This window comes from Falco biarmicus, chromosome 2 (assembly GCF_023638135.1).
Source record: "Falco biarmicus isolate bFalBia1 chromosome 2, bFalBia1.pri, whole genome shotgun sequence".
Taxonomy (NCBI): domain Eukaryota; kingdom Metazoa; phylum Chordata; class Aves; order Falconiformes; family Falconidae; genus Falco; species Falco biarmicus.
Window position 1 is genome coordinate 18,347,587 of NC_079289.1, and position 21,683 is coordinate 18,369,269.

The 21,683-nt window shown below is 39.9% G+C and overlaps 2 protein-coding genes across 11 annotated transcripts in view; one reads left to right on the forward strand and one right to left on the reverse strand.

Annotated features, from left to right (window-relative positions):
* The window catches only part of LOC130144594 (protein NPAT), a 36,191-nt gene extending 24,256 nt beyond the window's left edge, over window positions 1-11,935 (reverse strand). For 5 of the 6 annotated variants that reach the window (XR_008820176.1, XR_008820177.1, XR_008820175.1 and 2 more), the window contains exons 1-10: window positions 11,756-11,935; window positions 8,424-8,542; window positions 6,747-6,807; window positions 5,199-5,271; window positions 4,688-4,728; window positions 3,411-3,641; window positions 2,832-2,916; window positions 1,549-1,681; window positions 961-1,052; window positions 793-880 (exon numbers count right to left, since the gene is read on the reverse strand). Coding sequence is in view for 3 of the 6 variants with exons in the window: in XM_056328559.1 (XP_056184534.1) it covers window positions 793-880; window positions 961-1,052; window positions 1,549-1,681; window positions 2,832-2,916; window positions 3,411-3,641; window positions 4,688-4,728; window positions 5,199-5,271; window positions 6,747-6,807; window positions 8,424-8,542; window positions 11,756-11,792 (960 nt within the window). In the remaining 3 variants the exon portion in view is untranslated. The remainder of the gene's footprint in view (window positions 1-792; window positions 881-960; window positions 1,053-1,548; window positions 1,682-2,831; window positions 2,917-3,410; window positions 3,642-4,687; window positions 4,729-5,198; window positions 5,272-6,746; window positions 6,808-8,423; window positions 8,543-11,755) is intronic. The other variant, XM_056328557.1, reaches the window with a different exon arrangement.
* A 24-nt stretch (window positions 11,936-11,959) lies between these two features.
* ATM (ATM serine/threonine kinase) overlaps window positions 11,960-21,683 on the forward strand; it is an 80,094-nt gene continuing 70,370 nt past the window's right edge. For 4 of the 5 annotated variants that reach the window (XM_056328550.1, XM_056328551.1, XM_056328552.1 and 1 more), the window contains exons 1-5: window positions 11,960-12,090; window positions 13,851-13,952; window positions 14,037-14,149; window positions 15,385-15,530; window positions 15,929-16,093. In XM_056328550.1, the coding sequence (XP_056184525.1) occupies window positions 13,881-13,952; window positions 14,037-14,149; window positions 15,385-15,530; window positions 15,929-16,093 (496 nt within the window). In that variant the 5' untranslated portion in view covers window positions 11,960-12,090; window positions 13,851-13,880. The remainder of the gene's footprint in view (window positions 12,091-13,850; window positions 13,953-14,036; window positions 14,150-15,384; window positions 15,531-15,928; window positions 16,094-21,683) is intronic. The other variant, XM_056328553.1, reaches the window with a different exon arrangement.

A 21,683-nucleotide genomic window follows, 5' to 3' on the forward strand; every position in this document is an offset into this window, starting at 1 on the left:
GAAGATTATAATTTCCCTCACTAAAAGCCCTTTATAACTCTGTGATTGCCAGCTCATGGGTTGTACAACGAAGGGAGAACACTAGAAGTTCAGTCTGTAGAAGCAGAACACACATTTCCTCCAAAAGCTAATAGTAAATTTGAAGATAAAGCATCTTTATTCAATCTCCAAAGACAATTTATCTTGCTATACTAGACAATCCATGTTTATCTTCAAGCAGATCAGAAACAGATCACACTAAAACACGTCTGGAGACTGCAAGATATTTTAAATTATTTTTTCTTTATAAGGCTCCCCAGTCAGATCATGGTACCCAATTACTGGTACCAAAGGTCCAGTGGCAAGCAGGCAGCTAGTGACTGTGGGACAGCGTACTTAAATCTCAATCTGAGGATAATGTTAACAGCTAACCACTACTAGAAGTAGTCCCACTCCCTTGGCTTTTAAGCCTGCTGCATGCTTAGGCTGCCTTGTACAGGTACTGGGAACGAATTCAGAGTGCTGAACTAGCTCAAAATTAACTCCCGCAAAATACTAGTATCCTGCCAGTTCAGCTCCTCGAATGCCCACCACCATACAACAAGGTGAGTGGAAGTGAAGCTGTAGAACGGCCCCTGGGCAGAAGCTAGCCATTAGGTAGGCTTAGCTGTATTGTGAAACAAACAAAAAGAAAGAAGAGAAAGTGGAGAGCAAATCTTGACAGTAGACAGAGGTTCAGGATAGTTCCAATAACTGACCATTCTCATGTGGCTGGTCTTAAAAAAAAATGTGAACAGGGCGATCTACACCTACCTGAAGTCCAAGGATTTCATCAATTGAAGTCTCCTGTTCCGTGGGACCACTGTCTATCTGTTTAGGGGTCTGAGCAACACTGCCATCACTGGAACACATTAGTCATTAGTTCAGAACTCAAAAATAAATCAAATAATAGGTATGAGGTTTAAAGGTTCCTTTTATTACCTGCCCAGGATTTTGTTAATGTTCTCAGCAAGCTTCTCCTGAAGAGATTTGTTGCTCAAGATTTTTTCTCTGGCGTTTTCAATAACCAGTTGCTGAAAAACACAGTTCTGAAGTGGTCAGGTTTCTATTTTTATCATCACTAGAAAAGGAGCATGAATTTCTAACTTACTGGAAAAAAAAACAAACCCAACCTAAAAAACCTCAGTTCAACAACTCTTCCTAACAGCCAATCTGTGACTGCATGACATTGCTAGGAAAATCATCCCAAACACTCCTTTACTTCTACTTTTCCTAAAGCACAGCAAGGCTTATTGTGCTTTCCAGTTTTCATTCTCAAAAAAATTACTGTATTCCAACAGCTTAGAGGTATCTTAGCAAAGCCAACAAAGCAAGGACAAAAAAAGTTCTACATAGCCAGGCCATCGTCATTAGTTTAGTACGCAGAAGAGCTACTTCAAATAAAAACCAAAAAAATGTATCTTCTAAAGTTAATTTCTGTAATACCCAAGATCAACAACATGTAAAAGACTAGTCTTTAGTCCGAATTTGTTTCTTAAATGTAAATACCTGCTGTAAGTATATACTCACTGGAAAGTTACCATCTATGAATTCTTCAAGGGGCTCACTTTCTTTTTCCATTATTACTTCATTAGGGTCTTGAGAACTTCTATTTGCTGAAAGAGGTCCAGATGTTGCAATACTCTTCCTCTTCTGAGATTCACTGAAACATTCCAGGAAATTTATGACATATTTTGTGAGAACGTAGAAAACAATAGACCTAAAGGTTAATAAATCAAGCAATCTTCCTTCTTAGCAAATGAGAGATTGCAATCAACAGAAAACTAACTGATTAACTACACGCAGAAAATACAATAAATGCCAATACCTGTTTCATTATGTTGTATACATGTATTGTGTCTGACTTCATAGAAGTTACAAACAAATATACAGACTGTGGGTAAACAGCACAATGGCAAATTGAATTCCATGCCTACTACTTAGAATTTTTCCGCCCTCCAGTACGCATTACTTTAACTGGTAGTACAAGTTCTAATTAACTGCCACTCAAGAAAATAAATTGGGCATCACCACTGAAAATAAAGATCTCTGAAGGAGCAGCTCTTGTCAAAGCATGTTAGGTTGCATAAGAATTTGGATGATGAATAGGAAACGTAATGTTTTTATATGAGAACATGGTGTTGGCTCTCCTGAAGCCATCAATCAGCACTGGCACTAAAATCACTTCTATACAGAAAAAGGCAGGAATAGAAAGGACTTGAAAAAACGTACGAGTAAGGATCCAGAAAAACAATAAGCAAAACCACCAGGTGGGATTTAGTCAGGGATAAAGACAACAAATGGAACACAGAGACCAGTCAACTCATTAAAAACAAAAAGGACACTGGAATAAACGAATAAAAAGTGCAAAACTAGTATAATAAAAGTTTTTTACACCACTTTTAGTGTGAATATGAAAATTTTTGCTGACAAAATTTACTGAAGCAAATAGATTTTCTAAGTTAAAAAAAGACAAAATGCACAATTATATCAGTATTGAGAATTTTCACAATTGATAAGGATATTTTGGAAGGAATACTAAATTTTAGGCTCCAAGATGCCTATGTCTAATACTGGAATAATGTAAAGACTAGCTATATGCAATAGAGAAGCACAACTAGACTCCCATCAGTCTAACATTAAATTCTTCGACTTTCCTTTGCAAAAATCACACACCAGCCACTCTCAGTGGATCTTAAATGTGAAACACTCCAACATGTAGAGAAAATATACAGCAGAGGTTAGAACACCGCATAATCTCTAAACAATCTTTAATAAAAAAACAACACACACAAAAACCTCCCCATGTTTACCTTTTTCGTCTTCCCGGAGGAAGCAAGTTTGAATGAAGCTTTCGTTCTTGTGATGCTGGAACTTGGATGTGTATGAAATCTCCTGCTTCATAAAGGAAAAAAATAATAATATAATGCCAGTACCTTTTCGAGTGATACTGTTAAAGCACTACAGAAATCTACACATTATTTACATTTCAATCAATTCCTGGGAATTCATACAAAATATTTTGGTATTATGAAAACGAGAAAGATTCCTTTTAAATACATCCTGAGAAAAACATCCACTTGATGTGGATCATCCCTATCTGCTAAAACAAGTGTTTTGGTTGAGGGTGAGGACAAAGGATAAAATAATGACAAATGAATGCATTTCTGATCTCTGAACTCACATTAGTAAGCAAGTATGTAAAAGCCATTTCTCTTTTGGGCACTCCTTTTATTTTAATCATCCAAACCAGTTCAGAAGGCTAGGGGAACAAAGCACAAATTTTCTAAAACTTCTTTGTTAGAAGGTGATTAGTCCTGATTTTAGAAAACTTCCATCTACATCCATAGATTTTTCATAGAAAAAAAGGTTTAAATAAGTGGGCAACTTACTGTTGATCTTGTTTTCTTGAGTTTGTGACTGGTGCACAAACAGTGTATTCAGTCTAGCCTGTGACATGCTTTGATTTACTGTTGGCCTGTGAATAACTTGAGGAGATACAACAGAAGAGGAATTTTGCGGCCCTGACTGAGGGATTACTGACAACAGTCCTGGGTTTGCAGGGGCTGATTGCTGAAGCATTCTCTGTCTTTTCATTTCTACAATTCCACTTCTTGTACGTGCTGGAGAAAATAAACACAAGATGAAAATATACGACAAAGGAACTTAAGGTTGCTGATTTTCCAAGACCTAATTAAGGATGCTCCACTAAAACTTCTTTGTGCTTCGACAACGCATTCATGAAACTCAAAATGTAAGCAACACCCATCTTTGTCTTCTGTGCTACAGGTTTCAGGTAAAATAATTTAAGAAGTAGGCAGACGTTGTAACCATGCTTGTATCATTGCTTAAATATTTACAGGAATAAATCATACCAAAATAGTATTTCATTACATAGTATACCACTCATATAACTGACCTTAACTGAAATAGCTAAACCAATGTAAGTTTGCATGTATTTATCAGACTAAATCTGACAAATTTAAACAGAACACCACCTGATTCAGTAAGTCTCAGATCCAAGAACAATCACTACTTATATTTAACATCCACTTGCCTCACACAGGTTACTCAGTAGAAGTACTAGAGAGAGAAAAAATTATTTTTAAGTACAATAACTTTCCTTTTTTGAGAGTTCATTGGGCACTTTTTGTAATTAAAGAAACAGTTCTAGATAGAAGAAGTATCTTTTCATATTTTGCTTAGATCTATGTTTGTATGCATAATAATAATTGTTTCAAGATTGTAATACATTTTTGTATTTCCCTTCTACAGATATGAAACTGCATCGTAAGTAGACTGGTCACGTTTTCAGTTCCTCTGTGAACCACAAATTAAGTCAACAGCTTCAGGACTGAAGCAGCAGTTTTTAAACCTTTTAACCATGTAAGTATCTAAAAAATTTTCAGCAGAGAAGAAAATGCCATATAGAGAACTTAAGCCCCTTGCAAAAAGCTCAGCTTTTCTTACTTTCTTTCGTGACCATTAAAGTAACCCACTGACCACACTGAAGACAACAGACATGCTGAAAAAACCCACTGCAGAAGAGACCTGACAACATTTTAAGAGTAAGGATGTGTTACTGATTGCTGCAGCATTCCCCCTTTTTGCCAAAACAAGTAATTTGAACGTAAAGCCTATTGATCCATGAATTGGCTCAGTTACTTACTCCTTTGATTAGCGGAAAATCCTGTGGAATTCTGCATGCTCCTAAAAAGTGAAGTAGGTGACATAAATAAAAAGGAGCACAATGGAAACCCTCAGCTACACTGTGTGACAATATTTGTATGTTTAATGTCAGTCTAGTCCCAACCACACATTATTTCAGAAAGATTCAATCTACTGATTGTTATTTTCATTCTTGCAATTATCACAGATCCTTCAAACAAAGCCTACTTTTTGATGAAGTAACTACCATCGTATCAGATTCTAAATGAGTCATAGTATATTGTTTTATTACAGGAAGGCCACATACTCAATGCTCTCCCCTTACCTGCTAGTCCCGTCTTAGTATCTTGAAATGTCTACTCAACTATCAACTCTCACACACGTATCTTTTTCACCATCTCTCAAAGGCAATAGAGAGCAAAACCATCCTCATACAATGATAAGGGGAATTGATCAATATAGGGACTCAATCAGAGTGAAATTGTACTTTCTTGATTTCAAAACTGTATTACCTGATCTGAGAAAGTGTATAGTCTAATTTTTTCCACAGAGATGACATCATTGCTGGAACTTCATTTGTTGTTTCTAAAATAAACCATTAAAAAAAAATAGGTGACTATAACAGACATACGGTAAGAAAAAGTAAAATCACAAGCAAAAAGCCCTAGGCATTTCAGACATCATCTAACTTTGGGTGTCTAGTTGCCGCCTTAATATTCTGTTTATTAGAGAGTCCTAACTGCTAATTTAAAAACTTTGATATCAAACACACTCATCAGACACAGTTAACAGTTTTAGAAGCCTAAATGAGACTGAGGCAAGGACATTCACGATGATAATTCTCAATGGAATATGCACATGGTGTTGACTCCTGGGCAAACACATACTAACCTAACTTAATTCACTTCTGGAAATTGTATTTCTATTGCCAAGTCAATCGTATGCTTTTCAAAATTGTAACCTGGCAGACAGGCCTTTAAAAGTAATGTTTTATTTGAAGATGTCACCCGAACAGGTAAAAACACTCTGTATTTTTGAAACACAGTACACTGAAGTATAAATGGAAAGATGTAAACAGACCAATTAATGAAGTTTTTCAAGGTGCCAGGAACAAAGTATTTTGAAGAAAGTATGCTTGTGTCTTAGTTACCATTTCTATTAAACCTAGTGTGAAAAAAAAACCACATTGAGAAATGTTTCAAACATGGTATGTCTTAAATTGCAAATCTTAGAACCAAGCAGCACTAAAATCTGATCATTCATCAACATGTATCAAACCATTCTAAGACTTGGCAACATGCAAAAGCTCAATAACTGCTTTTAAAAACAGAAAATGCTCTAACTTTCTCTCTAATATTCATGTAAAATATTAAGTTATTCTCAAATTATTTTAATTGCTTCTAGTAACAAGACAAGAAACATTTCACACCATAGGACTCTTCCTGGTTATTTCATAGAATCACAGAATATCTCAAGTTGGAAGTGACCCATAAGGATCACCAAGTCCAACCTCCTGCTCCTCACAGGACTACCTAAAACTAAACCATATGACTAAAAGTGCCATCCAGATGCTCCTTGGAATTCTGACAGGCTTGGTGCCATGATCACTTCCCTGGGGACCTTGTTCCAGTGACTGACCACCCCCTCAGTGAACCTTTTCCTAATGTCCAATGTGAACCTCCCCTGATGCAGCCTCATTCCAATTTTGTGTGTCCTCCCTCTCCTATCTGTAGTATAAACAATACACAGTATAAATTTACAGGCATAAACTCATACATTTTTCACACTTCATTATATCTTTGTGCTTTATTACATTAGAAGCTCTGCTCAAATTTGAAGTGAAAATACATGCTGGCAAATCCAAACTAAGATAATAAATTCATTTTGCTCACAAGATGTTGATCTAATTGGCCGTTGTTTGCATAATATGGAAATCTTCGACTTCCAGCACTGATGGAGGATTGCTTTAAGTCTGTACATAGGTGGAGATATTACCTCTTCTTCAAGGAGTTTACAACAGATGAGTAAGAAAAAAAAAAACCCTCATTCTGAAGGCTTACCTTTTGTTTTCATGGCTACATATTCATTAAGAATAGTTGTCAAGTTTTTTCCACACAGGGACTGGAAAAAAAAGCACTGATCTTAGAATTTTTACTAATAACTTACACTTCATCTGCTGTTATCACATTGTATTTAAGCAGCTTTTTAGAAGACTACACCATGCTGACCCTAAACACAAGGAACTGTACTTTATGCTGCTGGTGCCCAGCTGCCTCAAAGCAGGTAGAGAGCAATCTACAGAACAAAATGCCACTATGAACACAAAACCTGAAGTGCTTCATCTCATTGTACAACACTGGTATAGCAGTTAGAGCTGCACGACCCCCACTCACCTTTGTTACTACGGAATAAACCCACAAAAATTACATGATGAACCGCTCTAAGGGAGTAACGAGTATGTAGCATCCTGGAATGCAGCATGCGTTAAGATGCAGACACGAAAAGAACTTCTGTCTAAAGTAAAAGTATTAGCAATTAATCACAGATTTAACTCTGATATCATATTTACTTGTTCTGTTGTTCAGGTGAAACAAAGAGACTATTTTACCACTATCATTTGTTGTTCCTTCTTGTCATCTTTGCTAGCGGGAACTCCACAAGGTATGACAAACGCAGCCCTTTGTTGCAAGTATTTTGAGCTGCAGTGAGAATTTTTTCTTAGACACTACCATATCATCACTTCTGTTATGAAAAACAGGATAAATGTTTCTACTGAGACAAGGAAGATAATTAAAGGCTTTAAGAATTTATTTACATTTGTTTTTTCTAATTTTTGCTGGCCATACCCTGGTTCTCAGTTCCCTATCCCCAAAGTACACATGACCAAATGCTTATAAATGAAGTTCAATGGTCTGTTTTGAATAGATGCATCAAGACCTTGGATCTCAGAAAAGATTTCCACTAATCTTGTATACTGTGGACAAAATCCCAGACCATGTAACTGATATATTAGAAGATGCACATATAAACATTAAAAAGTTTATACATAGCAGTGTCTGAACCCTGTAATTTGCATAGTATATTAAAAATCCCATTTTGTGTATGTAAAAACTGCCTAGTATCTAATTACCCTGTAGCTATATGCACTTATCTACATATGTAGCTACACGCTGCATTTATGCACACCTGAAGTTCCGAATTTCACCTTGGACAAAGTAGATGGTACTGATCAAAGAGGAAGCTAGACTAAACCACAGTTTTTTTTCTGGGGGGGGTGATACCAAACAAGATTTGGCAGCTTTAGATAAAGCTGAGGTACCTTACCTAAATATTTAACATGTACTTGAAACAGAACATCACTGGCTGCCATGCCTAGGATAGGAAAGTGAACTCAAATACATGACAAGAGCAGCCCTGAAATCAATAAAACTCTTGTGACATCCTTCCACAAATCAACCTCAAAGCTATAAAGCAGATCAAATGTAATATGCTGAAAACTATTTGCGTATTTTACACTTAAATGTTTCTTTGTGACATTAAATACTAGAAATGAAATAACTGCTAATACCACAGGATGCAAAATACCAAACAGAAAAAAAACCCCAAAACCCAGAAGGGACAAACTAACTAACATTTTAAGCAGCATTTGAGAAGTAATTGTTACACTGAGAAATCTCAATTTTCTCTTCCATGGATGCAAGACAATTTAACTTTCTGCTTTGCAAATACAAACTCACCAGCAAGCAGGCTGGAATAAACCCATCCTCTGTACAGTGCTCTGCATATTCTTTCAAATCTGAGCTTTCCAAAATAAACTGACGGCAGGTAGCTAGAAGTTTTTCCTGTTGTAAATACCCTGCAACAAATCAGATGGAAAATTTTAGCATTTCATTCATTACTTCTGCTCAATAGGTATCAAAGCATTAACATAAGCAGCTGTATACAGTGTTGAAATAATCAGGTAAAGATTTGTATGTTAGACAAGGAAAGTGAAGTTATTTTGAAAGAATATATATCTTGTGAAGTATTTCTTTAATAGTTAAAACAAGAGCACAAAATATTATTGATATTACATTTACAAACAAGCCAATACTGGAAGTGAGGCAATATGAACAATTTCTGATTGATCTTAGTACAGACAGTACTATACAGACAAGAAAATAAAAGTTCTTGGCTCAGGAGCCTGACAAACTAACTGTCACTGGGACTGAACAACCCCATCTGATAATTAAATGGAATTCTACAATATTTTGTTAATAAAATGCATTGCTATGTAACAATAACTCTCCATGCATCTTCCTGTTTCAAAACATGTAAAACCTGTGCAGCTGTTACAAGTGTGTAAGATTTATTTAAAAAATCGGCATTGTACAAAAATTAGTAACAGAAACATTTTTTTTTTCCCTCTACTTACTGTAATTGTCATTTTGAATAGACATACTAGCTGGAACTTTTGCCCTGTACACACCCCAAGACTCAGCAGTTACCTTAACAGGAAACATACTGAAAAAATTTACTTTTCCAAAATTCCATTCCTCAGCAAATATGTTCAGCTGTAATCAAGCTTTTTAAGCCCTGCTTTAATTTTCAAATACTTTTAAGTATTAAAAGATTGAAATATACCAATCTTAATGAAGGATTCTAGAACAAAGAACCACAAAAGAAAATGTCTCTTCTTTCTTGCTTGTAGCAGAACTGAACATGCAATGTTTTAAAGAAAAGATAAAATATGTGCCTAATTATACAATGCAGGATAGAGATGCATTAGCATATGTATTTCAGTGGACCCCCAAAATGGTCCACCTCGGTTCAGGAATGCCAATGGAAAAACACAGCCTTTAAGTCTGCATGAAGACAAGTATCTTTCATTAGATCGGAACATAGCTGGAGAAAAGAGGTATTTCAGACATATAAGCCCTTGTTCAGGTCTTCAACAAATAAGCAAACTTGAAAGTTAAAAAGAGATTGGGAATAACCACTGTGAGTTTAATAACAATGTATGAGCTGACCTGTTCAAGAGAAAATATTAGTAGTACCTGTGGAAAGGAAAGGGCTGTCCAGTTTGATTTTTCAAATACACAGAAAACTCTCAAGCCACAGGCTGCTGGAAGCTGAAAGTGTGTTTTGGGGAAACACAATCACAGGCCAGTCTTATCCCTATTCATTACACTATCCACTGTTTGCCAGGATGGAAAATGCAGTATTTGATTAGGTGGAGCTTTGATCTGTGCTGATATGGCTGTTCTTACAATAATTTACATTAAAATCTGCAATGTTTCTTTCTTGAACCTACTACTACAGTATTGCAAGGGATGACTGAATGCTTGCATACAGACACACTTGGCACACACACCTATTTTCTGCAAAATAAGGCATTCCAAAGTTTAGAAATGCCTGAAATTAAGGTCTGCCGTGCAACCGAACTACTTACTTGCACATGCAGTATATAATGACATAACAGCCACCAAAACAAAATTAAAGGCACAAAAGGTACGATACATTCTGAACTAGGTATAATTCAATATTTTGTTCTATCTTAAGAAATGTAAAGACACGTCTAACATTCACTCTTACATTAATCAGAAAAAAAAAATTTCTTATGTATTTTCCTATAGGTGAACTCATCATTTTAGTTTTGTTTCTTAAACCAGTATTCATCAACTTTCACAGCACCAGAAAGTTGGGGGAGGCGAGGAGGGGAGATGGAAGAAGAGCTGCACCGAGAAGCCTGTTTATCCACCCAAATTCAGAGATGCCTCGTGGAAGAGGAACCTCTATTAGGACACAGAAATAGCTGCAAGGAATATCCTGTTCTACAACCTTAGGTTGCTCAGAATTAAAGAATATCCTGTTCTACAACCTTAGGTTGCTCAGAATTTTTCTAGACATGATGCATGCACCATGCCACAAGAGACACAAGACAGGACGGTTCATCCTTTGTACACATGACATTGACAAGACTGTATACTACATCTGCAAATCTCTGGTAAGCACATGTGGTAAGCTTTCCACTCAAAAACTTCTAATCTACCCAATATTTTATAGAAAAGTACAGTGAGATATCTCCCTTGCATGATTTTAAATCTTCTTTTACAATGCATGGAATTTCTAAAAATCGTCTGCTACTTCAAAATAATAAAAACATTGCATCTCTTACTAGCCTTGTTTCTCAAGACAGTAACAAGAAACATTTCATGGAGTATTTCAACATAAATTATGCTGGAAGAAAACCGAATAAAAGATTCAGTCTTAACAACTTTGGAATCAAAAACATGTTGGACAACTTGAAAACTGAATCTTACAACTGCCAGGCCATCTTGGCAACCTGTGCCAACAGGTGCTTACGTGTGGGACTTAAACATGTGGGTCATATTTTGACTACCATCCATTCGTTCTTGTCTTCGGTGGTATCCAAAATTCACTGCCTGCTGCCAACGTCCTGAACACACTGCGCTTTCCACAGACACTGAGCAAACCCGAACTCCCGATGCAGCCTCACAGGTGACACAAACAGGGAGAGAAAAAACCCCACCGAAACGGCCGGACCTTAACGTAGCCTCCTCTGGTGTTTTGGATCACCCTTGTGTTCCTCTTGTAATCAAGATACTTTAGTAAACCCCATGCGGCAGGCAGCTGCCCGTGGGCGCGCACCAGGGACCGGCGCACTCCCCTGAGCCCGCGGGGAAGACGAGTTCCAGCGCGGCCCGGCCCGGCCGGCTCCCCCGCGCCCGCGGGGCCTCCACAGGCCCCAAGTCCCTCAAACTCCAGCTGCGCCTGCTTCCCGCCGGAGACCGGGCCGGAGCAGGCGGGGGGGGCAGCCCGGAGACCGCTGGGCCCGGGGCTACGCCTCAGCGACAGAGGCGGCGACAAGCCCAGCCCAGGGGGTTACGAGCGCGACGCGGTCGAGGGTCAACAGCGCGGCCGCTTCGTCCTCCTGCCGCGCCGCAGGCGCTGCCGGCGGCTGCCAGTCCCCAGCAAAGCCTGCCCCGGCAGCCCCCCGCCACGGCAGCCCCCGCCGCACCTCAGGGGCCAGCGGCGACCCCGCCCCGCCCTCACAGGCTCGACTCACCCAGCACCAGCCGGGCCACGTCGGACGGCAGCAGCATAGCCAGAGGCGGCGAGGGGAACGGGCGAAGGAGCGAGTCAGGGGGGCAGCGGCACACAGCTCCCGGAGCCGCAGCGCGACCGCCCCGCCGCTGAGGCGAAGGCGCGGAAACTCCTCCAGCCACGGCCGCGCCCGGCCCTTTCCGCCGGAACCCGCTGTTGCTGCACATCCGCTTCCAGGTCGGCCCCCATCCGCCGCCGAGCGTGCGCGCCGCTCCGCTCCTCTCCGCGCCGCCGGGCGCGCACCGCAGCCGTGAGCGGCACGCGCTCTCCGGTCGGCTCCCGCCGCCCCGCTCGGAGGTGGGCCCGTTCCTGCCCTCCCCTCCCCAGCCGCCGCGGCCCGCCCCTGCTCGAGGCTCCGTGGCCCTAAGGGGCTGCCCGGTTTCCCTTCCTTTCCCTTGGTTCAAGCCCTAGTGGCAGGGCGGGGAGCGGGGCCCTACGCCGCTGCCCCTGGGTGGCTGAGGCGGGCGGCCCCCGAGGGGCTTCAGGCGGGATGTGGGGCGCCAGCGCTGGGGGCGGCCGGGGGCTGCCGGGGGGCAGAGCTCGGCGTGCCGCAGCGGCTGGGGGGCGGCCCTGAGGCGCGGTACCCGGTCCGCTGTGCGGGAGCGCCGCTGCGGCTCCGTAACCAACGCCGCTCCGTGGTTTGCTTCGTGTGTTGGCGTGTGCCTTCCTGGGCCCGTGTAATTTCTATAGGGGGTGAACGTGGTCGTAAGATGGTGGTTGGAGAACTGTGTCGCTAGTGAGAGAAGTAGTAGATGGATTCAGTCTTAGGAATTTTTTGCTTTTGTTACGGCTGTTGAAATACCATGAAGCACAAACGAGAAGGACCGAATTCTTTCCCTTTGATCCCCAGGCCCTACGACATACAACCCATGTTGCCACAGTTCTTGGCCAGCCATTTTTTCGCCCATGGTATATTTTAGACGCTGTTAGCGTCTTTAAAAGTTTGTTCTTCCTGTTTCTTTTTCAGCAAAAGCAGTAAGTTAGTAAAGGTAACACTTCGTTATTTGAATGAGTTCAGTTGTACAGTACAGCCAGCCTTTGTGCTTACAGCATTTTCCTTTTCATACACACCCATCAGTCACTATACCTCTGATCATACTTAGCCCCAGCCTGATCTTGATTGAAGCCAAAGGAAATAAATATACTCTAAGACAGTAGATATGTAAAGTTTTCCTTGTCTAAATGGATGTTTTTATAGTCTCATATAAGGGCTCAAGATGCACTGCAGGACATCGTGAATGCCCATTCACAATTGTTTATTACAACCTCAGAAGCATATGCTCAGATTTTCTTCCTCCTTGTCTGTTTTTTTCCAGTCAGAGTTTCCCATGGGTCTGCTTTAAAGGCATAAAAGGAGAAGCATGGAAGTTGTATACAGTTGCATTGTTGTGATCTGCTTCAGCATAACTTTATGTAAACCAGAAATGCAATATCTAGCTAATTCCAACCTCTGTTGAAGGAAATGAGGAATAATCTTAAGTGGTCACAGATGGAAGAAGTTGTTTCCTCTTATGATTGATACCTGAGCGTTCTTTGACTTGTTGAGTCCAGAGGGATTTGTCAATGTAATAGTGCATACCTATGAAAATGTAGGATGCGAGAGCAGAAGGCAGTTTTGAAAGTGCTGCCTCCTGGCAGCAGCAGGTTAAGACAGCTACTGGTCATAGCTAGCTACTGAAAGTTGGTGGTGTTTGCCTGAATGTGTTCAGCTCTGTCATTTTAATTATATTGTCATTTTATTCCATATTCTCTGACCAGCTCTACTTTGTTGTCAGTCATAAAAAGGGAGGAAATCAGAGTCATATGAAAGAGGTCTCTGCTGTTACACTTTACTACTCTTCCCTGTGGGAATAGGTATATATTCTTGATGTGAGACTTTGCTTCAGTCTTGTGACCAGTAAGACTAACCCAAGACACAAATGAGCTTTTCAGTCAAGTAACGTGGCTTGCTTTGATAGTGAATTTCCAATGTATTGCATTCCCGGTTTTTAGACTGGTTGACTCAGCTCTGTGTTAAATAAAATAATTACAGTTTTATTCTTTTCTTCTGTTTGCAGATACGAATGACTCTTCTGTTAAACTGAACCATGAGTCTTGTGTTACAAGATCTGCTCATTTGTTGTCGTTGCCTTGAAAATGAGAAAGCTGTGGAGCGAAGGGTAACAGTTTTCTTTTGGTGTGTGTGCTTCAATTAGCAATGAAGGGAATCATTAATAATTATTTTTCTTGAAATATATTTTCAGAAGGGAATTGAAAATTTCAAGCGACTTCTTCGTGATTCTGAAACAATTCTCCAGCTGGACCGCAATTCTGATTCCAAACAAGGAAGGCAGCTCAACTGGGATGCTGTATTTAGGTAATTTTTTTTTTTTAATTACTTTGTGAATGGTCACAATTTTCTTACATGGAACATCATTTTTTTATTTATCAGACCTATTTTAATGCTTATCTTTCTGCATATTGATTTAGACTTCTTGTCAGCTTGTAAACAAGAAATTACTTATGTTAGTCTCTAAAGGAAGTAAATTTTAAATAGCTGAAAATGCAACACTTATCATGTACAGAAAACTTAACTGCTAGGAAACTGATTGTTAATTGGGTGGTAGTTTTTCCTTGCAAAAATAATCGTTAATACCTTTATTAAAAATGATCCTCCGCATCTGATTTTCAACATACGGTTCATATGTAGACTACAGATAGTTCATTAGATTTTTTTGTGTTACTGAGTTCTTCAGGACACAATAGAAGGACTGTGGCTTGTGAATTAAAGAAACTGCTGAGGTTTGTAGAGGCCCATCTTTGATAATCTGCTTTAAGTGTACTACAAGATTGGACGGAGTGTGAGTGTGGTGAGTTCTTAGAGCAGCTGGGACCAGCGTTAAGTTTCATGTTAAAAGTGCATCTGAAACATTAGTCTTCATAGGCTGTTGTTTGCTCAGCTTTCCATTATGTTTTTTAATTAGACAACATTGGAACAGCTTTTATTTCATTGCTGTACCGAAAATATTGTAATAAGTATCTGATAAAGTTTTTATGTTGCTTTTGAGATGACAAATAATATATTATACATAGGAGGAATGCAAAAATAGAGACACTAAACTGAATACGGATAGTAGGCCAGAAAATCTATAGTAGTTGCCATTGACAAACCCAGTGAAAAGTTTAATCTATTCTTTGGTCTAAAATCAAATCTATATGTTAATTTTAAATGATGGAGAAATAGGACTTCAAGGTTTCCCACAATAAAACCATGAAGAGTGCTTATTATTTTGTTGTATAATGTTGCAGCATAAATAAAAAGACTTAGCATTGCTTTTTTCCTAATCATAAATTGTATGTTTAACATTATGCAATGTTTAAAGAAAAGTTTGGTGCCAAACCAAGTTGCTTCTGGATTATCTTTACTACCTACAGCTCCTTTTATAGATTATTTCCATCATGCTTAGACTGCAATATACTTCAGTAGGTTTTAGGTTTTGATAATTAGTATTGTGAGAAGAATAAGCACTGACATTCTAGGCAACAACATTTACCTATTTTACTTGGGTCATCAATGTGCATATCCTTGATAAATATCTTTCATTTTTGAAGTGTCTTGCAGAAATATTTCCAGAAAGAAATTAAAAACCTGCAGCAGACAAAACCAAATGCATCTGCTTCAACTCAGACTACCAGACAGAAAAAGATGCAAGAAATTGGAAGTTTGGTCAAGTATTTCATCAGATGTGCTAATAAAAGTCAGTGATACATAATCATATAGAATTATCGTTTTGTTTTGTTTTGGTGCATTGCTTTCAACTTTCAATTTTTACTCTGAATTTACCAGGGTAGGGTTTGTCTTGCTTGCTTCCAAGTGTTTACAATTTAAATATCTTCATGTGAATCAGTCCTTTGTGCTCCTTCTCTGTCCTTGTTGATGTTCACAGTGCCTTTTTCTAATTATTCAATGTGTATTTAACTGATGTATCCTGTCATATGTAATTTCTTCTGTAGAAATGGTTTGTTTAAGAAGATGATTCCTAACAACTGTTTCTGAACTGTAGGTGGTTTTCTTGATCTTTAAGTAAACATTTACAAACAATTAATTTCAGGTTTACTTGGCACACTTTCAGTCTCACATTGTTTCTTCATGTAGGAGGACCCAGACTGAAATGTCAGGAACTCCTGATTTACGTCATGGAAATTATAAGAGATCCAACAATTTGTGCTGCTTACGGATCTGATTGTAGTAGTATACTCCTAAAAGATATCCTTTCAGTAAGGAAATACTGGTGTGAGATATCCCAGCAGCAGTGGTCAGGTAATAATTTTTAAGACTACTTACAATTGTCTTTTCCTATTGTAGAAACATGTTTAGGTGCATTTTAATTTGTTTATGCCCTGGTGTGTGAGGTACTGCACAAAACATGGACTAAAATAGCGTCAGCCTCCAAGGCTTACAATTGTAATAGAACAGCAAAGGTTAGGAATTGGGTTTTTTTCTTTCTGCATACTGTTTGTCATTTTTCTGTTGAAACATACATACTTCTATAGAATCCTGTTATGTGTGCCTGGTCTCCGCAGGATTTAACATGCATGACAAATCCATGGAATGTGTGTACTGGAAATAGCCTCAGCAGAACTGGTGTTGGTGTGCAGTTGTTTGCAAGTTATTAGGTATTGGCTGGTATAGTTATGATACAGTTGTTAATGTATTACTATTAAATTTTATTATCTGAGTTTTCTTGATTTACAAAGTTACTGTTTAATCGCTGTTGTTATATGTACATATTGCATATAAAGAAGAAACTAGAAAGTTTTAATATACAGTATGCAAACGTAATTTTTCAGTTTTCAGAGGATTTGATTTGACTCCAAGACAGTTAACTTACTTAGCATGGGGAGGAACGTTTGTGTATTTTGAATCATCTGACATGTACTAAGCTCTCAACTCATCTGTTTTCATTTGTTGTTGTAATAGAACAGTAGTTTGGAAAAAACCCCCAGTATTACAGGTTTTCGTTTAGTTTGTTGAAGGTTGCATGTGCAATTCTGGAGAAAGTGTAGAAATACTGTCTTTATTTGCATAATGTAGTGCTTTGAAGTCAGAGTTTGGATTTCTGAAAAGCATTTTTTGAGAAAATACTCTGCTTTGTAGCTTGAAGAGAGTTGCTTAACTACAGAATGGAAATAAACCTGCAGAGAACCGAGAAGAGGGGTCCTGGTGATACTGGGAGTGAAAGGGGAGGCAAAAAAACCTGCCAAAGGCTGGCAAAGCAGAATGACTAAAATGGAATGTTTCAGGATGGGAGATGTTATTGGGTAATTAGAGAGCCTGAGGGTAAGATCTCAGAAGTTAAAGAACTTCTGGTTCTTGGTACCGTTTGGCCATGGAGATAGAACTGGAAGTAGAAGATGGAAGGGAAAGCTGGAACTGCATGGGAAGGCTGCCTGAGACTAGGAGCCAGTGAGGGGGACGGAAGCCAAAGAAAGGGCTGTCAGCCTGCAAGTTGGAGCAGAATGCAAAGGCAGGGACTGGCCGGATTGGGAGGCTGGAAGCTGGAGTTCAGAGCAACAAACAGGAAAGGCATCTGAAGAAGAAGTGGGTACTTGGTTAGAACTGTGGGTAGGTGGGTAGGGAATGGGACAAGAAGCCAGGGATGTTGAAGACAGATATTGAAGATGGCAGAGAAGGGAAGCTGAGGCTGGCTGTCACTGGAAGGGTGCTGCATACAGATTGCATGAGGAGCCTATAGGAGTCGCAGTGTGTTCGTTAGGTAGTTTAGGAACATGGAAGTTAGCTGAGTCTGTGTATGGATGGAAGACGGAAGTGTGGCAGAAGAAATTTTGATGCTAGATCATAAGAGTCACAGTGAAATTTAATTACTAAAGTGAGGCAGGACTGAAGGCCATAAATCTAGAGGAAGTCAGACTTAAATCCATTAAATGAAACAAGTTGCTTTTGTTAGATGAGGGATACATAAGTGTTGTAAGGGTTATCACAACCTTTTTTAGCGATTCCACCTTAATGCTTGTTTATAGCATCGAAGTATATATGAAGTACAATGGAGAAGTCTATTTTCTATTTACAAAATCAGTGATCTGCTTGCACGAGTTTAAAGTAGAACATGGATTCCAGCTGTTGCCCCAGAGCAGTTAGATTTGATAGGCAGATGCTGACTCCATGAGGCACTCTTATCTGCTGGAAGTTCTGAGTTTCTGAATGTTAGTAGTCGTACTCTTAAAAATTACGAGGAGCTGTCATATTGGTATATACTGGCTGCATCATCAGAGGAGTCACCTGAGGCTAGTGGAAGCTGTATGTAGTAGAAGCTGAACTCAGTCTTACTAAAGGAAACTGGAAGCCCTTTGAATTGATAATGGGACCATGTGCTTCTTGCATCTTAGGCATTGACTTCTTAATGATTAGATATTTTAGGGACCCATGAGGACATCAGTGGGCATTTTTTGTATTGCCACAGTAGTAATGAATGAGGACACTTCTTTGCTCAACTGCCTGACTCTCTCAAGACGAGGAGGAGTCAAGGCTGCGACAGACTTCACATCAGTTGATTCTGGTTGCAACTCAGTGCACTGGTGACAGTGTTGGACCAGCAGAGATTTATTCTAGTCCTGTACATGGCCTTATCAGAGAACTGGAAAGTTGAGTCATAGTTGCTCAAACTTCACTATTTGACAATCCCATCAGACTTGTGTGAAAATCCATTTGGGGTTGGATATTAATGAGAGGTAATTGGTTTGAATGCGGTAACATCACCCTTGAACAGTGTTCAGTACTAGGTATACTAGAACTACAGTAGGAACTCAAAGCGAAGATACGACCCAGTATATGACCATTCACACAGCTGATGTATTTTTTTTTTCTATTTCCCTGGCCCCTGCGCGTAAACCACAGTTTGTCTTTACCTGGCAAGGAGTACAATATGCCTAGAACTTTCTGCCACAAGGATTGAGGCATAGCCCATCTGTCACGGACTTGTACAGAAGGTTTTGGAAGAGGGCAGTGCCCCAGAACATTCACAGTATATTAATGACATTGTAGTATGGGGAAACACTAAGCGTGAAGTATTTAACAAAAGCAAAGAGATAATTAGAATTTTATTAAATGGAAGATTTGTGCTCAAAAGAGATAAGGTAATAACATGCAAGAAATAGTTTCTTGTTGTCAAATGGCAAGATGGGTGCTGTTGCAGTCCTACTGATGTGATTTGCAGCATCACAGCCATAGCACCACTGATCAATAAAAACAAAGCACAAATTTTTCTTGGAATGGTGAGGTTTTGGCAAATGCACGTCCCTGGATACAGTCTGCTCATGAACTTACTGTACCAAGTCACCAGGAAAATGGGCACACTTGAGCGACAATTTGAGCAATGATAAGATCTGACTGTAAGATACTAGCTATACCCTATCAGAAGAAGAAATAATGGCCATCTATGAAGGAATCTGGGCAGCATTTGAAGTAGTGGCAATGGAATCAAAAATGCTGCTGGCTTCTCATTTGCTGGTACTTCAGTGTTTCCTGAAAGGAGATCTGTCTTTGACTTTCTACACAACAAGTGTGACCTGGAATAAATGGACTCATAAGGGGAAACAGGGATGCCCCAGCATACTGGAGGATCTGATGGATTGGTCCAAAGATTGTGAATTTTGCGGTGTCACCCAAGGTATTACCAGATGCTTAAGAAGCCCTAGAATATGGCAGGCTTTCAAAAAATAAGTAATATGCCCTGTTCACTAATCATTCTTGCCTAATTCTGGGTGGTCTGTGAAGATAGAAAGCTGTCATTTGGAATCCTTACCAGCAGGATTGATGAGGTTGAAGGTGAAGGGCAGCCAAATCAATATGCAGAAATGCAAGTCCTGAGACTGGCCGTTGATGCAGCATTACTGAGGAAACGGCACAGATTTTTTTTTTCCATAAAATGGCATCTTTAGACAAAGCAATTCTCAGTTTCTTGGCCAGAGACAGGTGGAATCTCATCTTAGATGTTTTATGGGTCCATCAGGTTACAAATATGTCCACTCAAGCTGCTGCAATCGGCAAAGTCCTGGACTCGGAATGTAGGGTGATTTGTCTAAAGATGCCATTCTACAAGTAATAAGGGTGTTTGAAATCTGTTCATTAGTGAAAAAAGCTAAACTACAAAAGGTATCAAAGTGTAAAAGCTGTCATTTAAACTATCTCATTGGAGGTGTGTGGTAGCTAGACTACATTGGACCTCTCTGCAGGCCTTGTAGAGACTGTCAGTATGTCCTAGCTGTTTTAAAGAAATGACTGCAAGCTGGCCTGGAGGCTTGCCCAGTAGCTTATGCCACTGCTAAAAGCACTGTATAGGTCTTGAGAAAGAAATTTGTGGAGAAACGGTACACCAGAAATAATTGAGTCTGGTAATGGATCTCACAGTAAAAATGAATGAGATAGTCCATTAGTGCTCCAAGATCTCATCCAGTACTCCCTCAGGCGCTCAAAGCAACAGAAAATTCTTGATCCATCTTGCAGTAAACACCAGCCACCAAAACAAGGAGGAATTCATACTGCTAAGGAAGCCTCTTTCTACTCTTGCTGCTTAATAAATTACACTGCATCTTCCTTAATCTAAATGTCCAAATGTTCTATTTGCTGCACCAACCCCTGGTACTGAAGTGAGCATGTCTTACCGTTTTCAGAGCTGGATTTCACCTTTCTGCTGTAGTAATTAAGGCAGAACTGGATCTATCCTAGTATTAATGCCGCCTGCAGAAACTATCTTGATACCTTAAGAACTGTGGGAAGGATGACAGTAAACAACAGAACCATGCATTGTCGCATATATTCAGGGACCAACAGACTTGCTTTACTGTCTTCTGTATATTCTTCTAAAGAGGAGGATGCCATAGCAGCTTCTTTCCCCTACCTCTTCACTCCTGATCTGATCCCCATGTTGTTGCAGGCATCCCAAAGAGAATGCTGCAGCACCGCCAGGCTGAAGAGGGGGAGGAGATGGAGGGCAGCATGGAAGCTGTGTTTGAAAAGATCATGAGACTTTATAAGCAGGATTAATAGCAAGTCTTAGCTCACTTAGATGAGGCTTAACAGAGACTTGGGAACATGGAAGTCCTGGGGAGGTGCAGGAGTAGCAGTTCCAGCGTGAAAATATAGTAGTAGACCACGTGGTGGTTGGACTTGGAAGCTCAGTCAAGCAGGGGAGGAGTTTTCAACTCTTCCAACAACTTGTGTGTGGGCCTGGTCCACAGAGTCTCTGTTTAGGTGTCTAAATGGAGCATGGAGGATAAGGCGTGACAGCAGGGTTTAGAGACCAGGTTTAGGGCTTTTTTTCTCCATGGAGAAAAGCATTGTGGCTGCTCTTCCGCCAGGTCAACCAGATTTTGTTAGTTTCCAGTAGACCCTGTTGGCCTTCAGAAAAAGGATCATATTGCTGGATGCTATACTTTTCCTATGTTTGGACCCTGGTTTTAAAAAATCATATGCAGTATTTCCCTTTTTCCCTGTTCATCTGTGTATATATTATAGCTGTATTTGTGCTCTCAGGGAATTTGAGACTAGTTCACATTGGAAGGAATCGTCAGGAGATGTCTAGTCCAGTCCCCTGCTTGAAGCAGCCTCAGCTATGAGAGTGGATCAATGGTGTTGTGGGATCAGGTTTTCTTATTTTTTGAATGCTTTTTGTTCACATGCTTGCACTGCTGCTTGTTTTGCTCCTGTTCAGATTCTAGGCTTTGTGTAAAGCTGTGTGCTTTCCTTGCTTGTGTGTTCTTTCAGGGGATGTCAGTGGAGAGCATGGAGAGAGAATGTGAAAAGAGTTCATCCAGTAAGTGCTCTGCAGGTGTGAGCGGGGGTTGTTTCCCAACCTGAGGAGGTCCCAGTATAAGAATCCCCTGCAGGGACA